Source organism: Miscanthus floridulus, chromosome 3 (genome assembly GCF_019320115.1).
Source record: "Miscanthus floridulus cultivar M001 chromosome 3, ASM1932011v1, whole genome shotgun sequence".
In the NCBI taxonomy this organism is placed as follows: Eukaryota; Viridiplantae; Streptophyta; class Magnoliopsida; order Poales; family Poaceae; genus Miscanthus; species Miscanthus floridulus.
Window position 1 is genome coordinate 36,313,257 of NC_089582.1, and position 9,927 is coordinate 36,323,183.

General features: G+C 39.5%; 1 protein-coding gene across 1 annotated transcript; it reads right to left on the reverse strand.

Moving 5' to 3' along the window:
- Nucleotides 1–4,087: 4,087 nt before the first annotated feature.
- LOC136543524 (uncharacterized) lies at nt 4,088–5,253 on the reverse strand. The gene is made up of 4 exons (XM_066535947.1): nt 5,206–5,253; nt 5,022–5,139; nt 4,854–4,948; nt 4,088–4,777 (listed from the first exon to the last, which is right to left on the reverse strand). Exons 1-4 carry the CDS (start codon nt 5,251–5,253, stop codon nt 4,088–4,090), a joined length of 951 nt encoding a protein of 316 aa, XP_066392044.1.
- Between the last annotated feature and the right edge of the window lie 4,674 nt (nt 5,254–9,927).

Consider the following 9,927-nt stretch of genomic DNA (forward strand, 5'->3'; position numbering starts at 1 on the left):
ACATATTTCTATACTAGGATAGGAGAAAAGAAAATCATAGATTTGATGACCATAAGGCTAGCTGTACTTCTCATTGAATCGGGTGCCGTGTTTCTTCAGAGGTTTTGAGAGACCAGAAATATGTACTTCTCATTGAATCCGATTGATGATTAGCTAGCTGCTTTAGCTATTCAAGGAATGTTGCCAACATGGAGGGAGAAGCTGCTTGGGCAAGAGTTTGACAATTTAGGTCAGTTGGCTCAACAAGTGGTAGCACTCAATTGCCAATTCTAGAATATGCGCAGAGATACCTAATTCTAGAAGAGTGCCGTAATTGCTGAAGGCTATAATCCATATCCAGTTCATGACGGTTATGAGGACGATGAAGAAGAAGAGATTGCTGCGGCCGAATGGAATTGGGGTAAGAAGATAGTGATGGTGCCAAATCCTTGGGAAAAAGGGGTTGAAGAGAGCTATGATTTTGATGTCACAAAACTGGACAAGCTCTTTGATTTCTTGCTTGAGAGAGGACATATCAAATTTCCCACCAATCATGTTATGTTACCTCCTGATCAGTTGAAGAATAAGAAGTTCTGCAAGTTTCATAATGCTACTTCTCATTCTACTAACGAGTGCAGAATTTTCTGGCAACATATACAGAGGGCCATTTAGCAAGGGAAGCTTAAATTTGATACACCTCGGAAGATGAAAGTTGATGATAATCCTTTCCCAAGAGATCAGAATATGGTCGATGTGAAGTTGCTCAAAGGAAAGACTAAAGTCCTGACATCAACCAGAGCAAAAGAAACCAAAACTATCGACCCGAAGATGCAAATATTGGTTGATGAATATAGAGAGATTAAAAGGCATCGGGATCAATAGAAGAGCCAATATGAGCAGGGAGAGACGTCAAGGGATGGGGCAATAAGGCCACATGTCACATCTCAAATTTAGTTGAATAAATGGCAATGGCAGAAGGAAAAGGATTATCAGCATTGGTTAGTAGAGAAAGAATACCAGCATCAACAGGAGAAAGAGAGGTATGAAAGAAAGAAAGCTAAATTACATTTGAATTATCCTTTTCTTCAGACATTGTTGGAATGAAGGTTTAAAATTACCTACTAGAAATAATTTCCCAGAGTGCAGTGAGCAATATTGGGAGTTTAGGCAATCTCAAGCCAACCGCTGGTCTATCGATGCTAGAGATGAGTATCATCATAATAATATGGATTGGTGCTTAAAAAATAGAAGTGTTCATGATTGGCTTGGGAAGTGAGTTGTTGATCAAAACTAGGCTGATTATTAAGAAGAAGGTAATGAGGAAGAGTATGTTTGGTAGGAAGGGCAATGGTGTCTAGGAGGTTTGACAAGAAGCCAGAAAAGAAGGGTGCAACGCTTGAGGAATAGAGAGCTAGAATGGACTCAGGCATCTGGTAGACCTCAAGTGTGGCGTGCTAAACAAACAACTGATAGGGGTAAACCATCGGCTAATATTCAAATGGCTTTTCTATTGTCGTCAGAATTTAGAGCTCCAGCAGATCAAGAAGTCTATTTAGATTTTGACGAATTGGAATATGAGGAGATAGTTGCCAAGTTAACAGTGATACAGCAAGCTATATTCGATAAGCCAGTCAAGCATCGGCACTTAAAGGCTTTATATGTAAAAGGTTTTGTTGATGGGAAGCCGATAAGCAAAATGTTGGTAGATGGAGGTGCTTTTGTTAATCTTATGCCTTATACTACTTTTTGCAAGCTTGGCAAGGGACTAGGAGATTTGATTGAGACCGACATGATGCTTAAGGATTTTAGGGGTAATGCATCCAAGACCAGGGGGCAATAAACATCGAATTGACAATCGGAAGTAAGACTTTGCTCACCACATTTTTCATCATTGATGGAAAAGGTTCATACAGTTTACTCCTTGGTCATGATTGGATTAATGCAAATTGTTGTATACCATCGACTATGCATCAATGCTTGATTTAGTGGCATGGAGATGATGTTGAGCTGGTTCATGCTGATGATTCTGTGAGTATAGCAACAGTTGATCCAATGTATTAGGAACTAGAAGACTTCGAGTGTTTTTCTAGCAAACTATGGGAAGGAGACTTCATTAAAATCAATGATGAAAGACAATAGCTGATCCAAGCAATCAGCTCTGAGAGTTTGTTTTAATGTATAATCCAATAGATGGTACAGATGGTAAACTAGGGCATGGCTTCACGTCGGCCGATGAATTAGAGGAGATAGATATTGGTCCTAGAGATAGGCCTAGGCTGACGTATGTGAGTGCTAAGTTGGATCCTGAGTATAAGCAAGAGTTGATAGATTTATTAAAGGAATTTAAAGATTGTTTTGCTTGGGAATATTATGAGATGCCTGGTCTAGATTGATCAATTGTTGAACATCAGTTGCCAATCAAACCTGGATATCGGCCGTTTAAACAAGCTCCGAGGAGATTTAACCCAAATGTTCTTGATGATATCAAAAAGGAGACTGAAAGACTACTAGAAGCAAAATTTATCCGACCATGCCAATATGTAGAGTGGATATCAAGTGTTGTTCTTGTGTATAAGAAAAATGGAAAGTATCTAAAGAAATATTATCCTAGCATTTGGATTAATACTTGATTGCCGATTTGTTCAGTCATCGACTCTAATAGCCGGTACCAGAAGGGTATCGCCTCTAGTTCAAAAATAGACCTAAAGGGGTAAAAGCTGATATGATATGTATCACCTATAGAGCAAAAACAAACACAAAGACAATCATGAGTTATACAAAGACATTGCAGAAAGTACACTGAGACATGATCAGAGAAAAATAGAGATTTTATTCATTGATTAATTTGCCCTAAGTACAAACTAGTCAAAGACATTGTTTATCACATCCTGAGCAGATGTAATGTCCACGATGGCCTCTACTGCATCAACGAAGTCCTCGATTACCTCCTCGTGCTCCTCGGGGCCGTCGCCCATCGGGAAACCGGTGTCCATGGTATGGAGCTCATACCCGGTTTGGACCTACGCCATGGCTAGCCCCACTGATGCACCACGACGGACGCCATGAAGGGCGATCTCCTAGACATGGGCTAGGACATCATGGAGGTAGGCATTGATGAGGGGGCCTTGGGCATTGACGGCCGTCGTAGCCACGTTCGCCGCCAGTTAGGGGTCTCCAACAACACCGTTAGGGCTGGCGATCATAGAAACAAATAAGGGTATTTTTGGAGTCCGTCTTACTCTCAATCTTGGTGTTGGACTTGGTCAACCATGCCCGAGCAGCGCTGCCCTCTTCCTCGGTGGCATGTAGGGTGGCTTGAGAGGCCCCAAGGCAGATCTCAAGCTGACTGTTTTCCCGAGTTGCCTCGGAATAACTGTGCTAGGCTACCCTCCACTCCTGGAGGAAACACCGGGCGTCATTGCCGTTGTAGGAGTTAGAGGAGTTCGACGATGAATTTGGTGCGGAGGTGGCATCAGATGCAGCATTGGAGGGCACGCTGGCCCTGAGAGGAAGTGGACGAAGGCTATCATTCAAGAGGAACCTATAAACAAGTTAGAAAAGTTCATTGCCATGAGCAGAAGATATCGATCTCACCTCATATGGTGGAGGTGCTGGCTCATTGGCAAGTTTGACTCTAGAACCTCCACCACCATGCGCTTGCCCCAGTTGTCCTCGCTAGCCATAGGGTTTGGTTAGATCTACTAAGAGGAGGAAGAAAACTACTACAGGGTTTGTGAAGGCGGAGAAGCACAAAGAACAGAGGCAGTTGTAAGTATAGATGTGTTCGAGGCCGGAGCCCTCGACTAGTATTTATAGCTACAAAGATGGGATGGTAGATATCTCAAGACGTGCAAAGAGTATATGCAATTAATAGAAGGTGAAGCGCCACCTCACTAATGTTGAAGAGAATGCGGTGTTGACAACTGAGGACAAAAGATTGAGGAGTTTTCTTAATGAAGGCCATGTTTTTAGACTTAATTGGGGTAAGGTCAAAGGTCTAGAATTGGCTATTTTCAAATCGGCTCTTTAGCCGAGACAAGAAATACAATAGATCAATAGAAAATATGGTTGTCATTGGTTCCACACAAAATATATGTTGGTATGTAGATTACAAGTTTAGAACATCCTGGATTGCTTTCAATACTTTTAGCCGGATAGCATCGACTTCTATGATTTGTTGCTTGTCTTCTTTGGCTGATCCAAGAATATTCTCAAGACTGTTGTAGATGGCCTTGCCTTCTTTGACCTTGGTTAGCATCTCTTGTTTCTTTTGTTTGATAGCATTGGGAATTTGAACCAGGTTGGACTCATGGCAATCAATGGCAGCCTTCACACTTTCTAATTCTTTCTCAAGTTCAGCATGCCTAGCTCTCAGCTGATTCAACTCTGTTTCAATTCTAGAAGAAGAATTCTTCATATTGTCAATCATTTGTGCTAATTCTTTGGCTTCTTGTTTATTGGAATACTTCTTGGCCATCAAAGTTTCATGGTTAGACAGATTCCTTTGAGCCTTTTTCACCTTCAGGGCTTGATCTTCAATGATGGATAAAGGTGACAAAACTTTGATGAGATCTGAGGATAAATTATCCTTAATGGCTAAGAAGACTCTTTGTATTGAATCTGCATCTTGGACCAAATAGGCTATATCCTTCTCAAGCATTAGCAATATGCCCCTTAGCCGATTTTTGGTCTCTTCTGATAAATCTTTTTTAGAAGAGATGGCTAATGAGCTGATTTCATCTTCATCTATATACTCTTCAAGATTGAAAGAATAGTTCAGGACTGGTGAGTTAAGTACCTACAGGTGGGAAAGAAAGGTTTTGTTAAGAAATAACAAGTTGTTTAAAAATGAGAAGAATGAGGACATATAGTACCTTTTCTGGGGTAGTTTCTATCTGAGGAGAAGGAACAGCTGATGATGCACTAATGGTATCTGGTTGAATCGGTTCTAAACATTCGACATTGGTATCTACAAACATCAAGGAAGATTTTTCAGTTCATGCTTGTTGTAGAAGGATAAAATAGACATATGACTTTCTTACCATCAATTGTTTGCTGGACTAGAGGTTTGACAGTCTGGGTGTCAACATGAGCAGAATCACTTTCAATGGGTAAACTATCAAACTTCTGCTCTTGCATGAATATTTCCTCAAGGAGTGTCTGGCATGGTAAATGGTCAGAGAAGGGTGGAAATTGAATGAAAAATCAAGAATTTTGAGGAGATACCTTGGCAACATCAAGAAGTAAAGTGGGAGGATTCTCATCTTTTGCCATCCCAGTAGCATCAGTTGTTTTAGCTGAAATTGGCTCCTTTTGAGGATCGATCGATGAAGGATTGGTTGGTGCTGATTTAAACATCCAAGACAATAGTTCAGCACCCAGAATAGGTTGGGATGCAATGGTTGATAACTTCGAGGAAAGAATTAGAATTAGAAATTGAATATCATTTTGGGAAGATGATGAATTATTTTACCTGAGCAGTTGATGGTCTCGTTCTGCGAAGCCTTTTCCCAGTAATGGTTTTCTAGGTTGTCCCTTGGGCTACCTTATGTTTTGAAGATTGATATATTATAGTTGTAGAGGCAGCTTGAGTTTTCATTAGCTTCTTCAGTGTAGGTATAGTTGACCCCAGTCTTGAGATTGGACATGGCGGATAATACTCTATGGCATGCCCTTTTCTGTCAGCAATTGGGGGATTGAATTCAGCATCCTACAAGGTAGTCCCGTTAGATAAGTTGACAGAGGGACTTTAGTAGATGATATGGAAGAAAAGGAGTTAACTGGTTACCGCACTATCGGAAGCAAAATCTTCATCTAGAGCTATACAGTTAGGATAAACTGGCCTGCAGAAGAGGTGGGAGTGCCACTCTTGTCACCAGGAATCATATAAATGAAAACTAAAGGAGGCTTTGGTCCATTCATGCAGATAGAGAGAAGGAAGATTTGATCCTAACTGGAAAACTCTAGAAGCTTCCATTGCCTCACTAGTGCCTTCTCTCGGTTTCAGTATATCTTTGAAAAATAGCCGAGGGGCAGTTGACCAAGACCAAACTGACAAGCTACAAAAGAAGGGTTGTAAAATTCATAGGTTGGAAGGTTACCTGGAAGAAAGGAACCTATAGACACTTTGTCACGGCCATGACAAAATTTGGCTGGACGAACGCAAGGTTTGATGAAGGAATTGAAGATTGTAGCTATCGTTTCATCTGAGCAGCCTGATTCAAATCAAAATTTGAATGGGAAGACCAACTCATTGTTCTTATCCTCATCATAGGGTAACCAAATTAGAATATCTATATCAAACCCTCTATAAAACTTCTTGAAGAGATGGCCAACATCGATAGCAATTGTTATGACCGATGCAGCTTTACCATAGTTCATGCACTCACGGGTTCTTCCTTCTTCGCCTCTGTATTCCTCATCAAAGTTGGAAGAGGGAAAGCTCAAATTCTAGAGATTTGGCTTCACAATCTTATGCATATACAAATTTAACCACATTTGTATTAACCACCAAGGGCCGCTGATGGTGTGCACTGCTTCATTGTTCAGCAGCTGAGCGGGCACCTGATGCATCAAATGGTAAGTTGATCCCAACAGATACTTTCCAAGAGGAATCTCAATGTCTACTGCTAGATGCTCTACCATGAGTTTATGATTGTAAGTCGGACCACAAGATGACCCACAGAAGATGAATCTTTCTAACCACATGTTCAGAAAAGCCACATGTTCTCTTTTGCTAACAGTCGATTCATTCCCGATGTGGTTCTAGATGTAGCTTGTCCATCCTGTGCAGTCTGATATTTTGGCCAGTTTCCTTGACCCAGCACCTAAGAATTCATATGGCTGCATTGGTCCTATTATTCCAAGGCCAGTCAACATATAAACATCGGCCAAGGTAATAGTCATTGGGCCATGACCAAAGACGAAAGCATTCAAGGTGTTGGACAAAAAGTAAGAGGCAGCAATTAGGAGTGAATCATTTCTCTCCATTCTAGATAGTGAAAGGGTTAGGCATTGGCTTAAATTGTAAACTTTCCAGTCTCCGTCCTTTTTGTCTGACGCTCTACGAAACTAGTCTCTCCATCCCTTAGGCATTTTGGGCCAATTCCTAAAGGGATTTTTGGTGTTCCAAGAAGATAGATCTACCAAGGACTGCCTAAAAGGAATTTGATTGGTTTCTTGGTTGATAAAATCCAAAGGATTAGCATCTCACATGGGTCCAAGGTAATAAGCATTTGGAACAATAGATGAAGGGATTAGAATTTCATTTTCCATCCCTTGGAAGCCAGATGAGATAAACTTAAGGAGGAGAAAAAATACAGAGCAGTGGCTGATAGTTGAAGGGCAGAAATTTGGAGACGTACCTCAGGGATCTAGTCACTAGTCACCATTTTAGTTGGAATAGATCTGAATCCAAACAAGATTGCAAAGGAATGACTTAACAAACAGCTCGAGCAGAGGAAAAACTGCTAGGGTTGGAGCTCTAGTGGTGGTGGCTTTGGTTGTTGAGGCTCGCTCGAAGAAGGGGAAAGCAAATGGGCCGAGTGAGTAAAAAATGATACTGTTGGGGTATTATATAAAATTCAGACAGAGAATATCAAGAGTCACGTGTATATTTCAGAATAAACAGTTGCGACATGGTGAATAGGTAAATAGAAATTTTAGAATAAAATCATTTTATCCCAAAATTGGGGGGCATGTGTTTACACCAAAATTTGGGAAGAAGAACGTGGGAACTCAAAACTTCCAAGATTGTGTCATTAAGGAATCGATTGCATAAGGATCGATATCAGCTGATTCAGATGCAGTACTGGGATTGGCTCTCTTCGGATGACATGAGCAGATAACGTCAATGAGCTATGGTTGGCGTTAGGAAAAAATATGTCAGACCCTACAAAAAGGAAAGATTAGGGTCCAAGTTATCTTAAGTTAGGAATTGTAACACCCCAAAATTTGCCACTTTTGAAAATAGAGTTAAAATGATTTATTTGTGAATTATTGTGCACATGAAAACATAGGAAAATAAAATTTTTCATTAATTTAAAATTTATCATAAGGTAGAAACGTGTTTGTTGCATTCATGTCGGTCGCACCTCGTATTTCTATGTGCAAAATGTGTGTTTTTTATATGTTTAGGAGACGAATATCTATCTCTAGGAATTTTCCAGCTTCTTTCTGGAATTTAATTCCTACCTCCTTCACCTTAATCTTTATGTTCCAAGTTCCCAACAATATTTTTATGAGCTTCAAATACTTTTTTGGGTTCATCATGTTCTAGATTATCTCTGAGAATTTTCCCCAAATTTTCAGAGGTCTCAGAGTATTTTTCATGGCTTAAATATTAATTTTGGACTTTTCTAGAATTATTTTGTCCATAAAATTAATTAATTCCGAAAATAAAAAATCTCTCATTTTCCCAATGCTCAAAGCCCATGTGCAATAATCCTAATAAATCCTAAAGGCCCATGCATTTATTTACTAATGGACTTTAATGATTATTTAGGCCCATTAGTAAATGTGGAGGGGGTAAGATCAATTAGTACCATATCGCTAGTTGACGTGGATGTGGGGAGTTTTTCTCCCTATATATATCTACCAACCTCTTGGGCAAAGCACACCAAAACTACCGTATGAGGAGCCCCTAGTTTGGGAAATCCCTCGTGTAGTAAATCAGATTTTTCTCATCCTTCTCTCGCCGTCGCCGTCGCCGTTGCCATTGCCGTCTTGCTCCTCCTACGCCGTCGAGGTACCCCTAGGTAAGACCGCCATCCAAAATGTTTTCCTAGACTTCGTCTTCTTCTTTTAAAAGCGTATTTTAGTCAGTTCACTTCAAAAGTACGTTTTCAGCTATTTACAGAATTGCCACTAATTTTGTTTTAGCCATAACTTCTCCGTTTTAACTCCGATTTGACCCGTACAAATTGTGTTAGGTTCGTAATTTCATAATCTACATGTTCATACTACTGTTAAGTAGGTTTTCAACTTCTAAAATTCAAGGTTAGATTTAATCTATTATTTTAATAAAGGAAATCTTGTTTATTTCATATCTTTTGCGTTTTAGATCCGTTTTGACCCATTCAAGTTGCGTTAGATTCATATCAAAAAGATCTACACATTAGTAACAGTGGTTACCATATTACTATTTCTGAAATTTCATGTTTAAATCATATCTTGATTAATAATTATGCAACTGGATTTTATAAATAGAATATGATTTGTTTCACTTTAGTTTTACAAATCAAATCTAAATTTGACTTAAATTATAATATCTATACAATATCATATATACGTTTTTATATAATTAAAACACATGAAGCTAATAGTTTTATGAGTAGATCTTTCAGTAGGTGTATCTTTTCAACCGTAGCTCCGATTAGCGTGCTTCTCGCGTCTTTGTGTTCGTAGCGAGACATAGATTTGTTTTACAAACTTTTCATCTTGATTTTATGTTTGGTGTATTGTTCTGATTTAGATCTATTTTTTGCATCATGTATGATTGTATAGATGCTTGTGTGGTGCTTTATGATTACGTCCAGTCGGTGAGGTATACGTGGTGATCAAGAAGAAGAAGAACATTGAAGATTAAAGCTTACCGAAGGATCGGTGTTTTAAGGCAAGTATAGCATGTGATCTTCCTTGTTGTCCTATACACCTTTAATCATTTAATTCATACTGCATGTGTCTACCTTGACTGCCACTAAGGATTTCCTAGTACTTTGTACCTTGTACCTTGTACCTTGATACCTTTGGGGTATTGTATTGGGTAGTATGATGCTAGTGCTCAATTAAAGACCATGATCTTGTAACTTGACTAATGGTATATGCAATAAACACTAAAAGATGCTTTTTAGCAACATGGAACAAGGGGGCTAGAGCAATGGGCTGTTTTATGGTGCTCTAGATTCCTCTCCCTAAGGACTTATCTGTAAGTGATCATCCGGGACTTAC

Bases quoted from the DNA above. Each gene is read 5' to 3' on its own strand.
- LOC136543524 (XM_066535947.1), bottom strand. From the start codon at position 5,253: ATGGCAAAAGATGAGAATCCTCCCACTTTACTTCTTGATGTTGCCAAG. The intron at 5,140-5,205 runs GTATCTCCTCAA...TTACCATGCCAG, and splicing joins TACTTCTTGATGTTGCCAAG to ACACTCCTTGAGGAAATATT. The intron at 4,778-4,853 runs GTACTATATGTC...TCCCACCTGTAG, and splicing joins TAGAAACTACCCCAGAAAAG to GTACTTAACTCACCAGTCCT.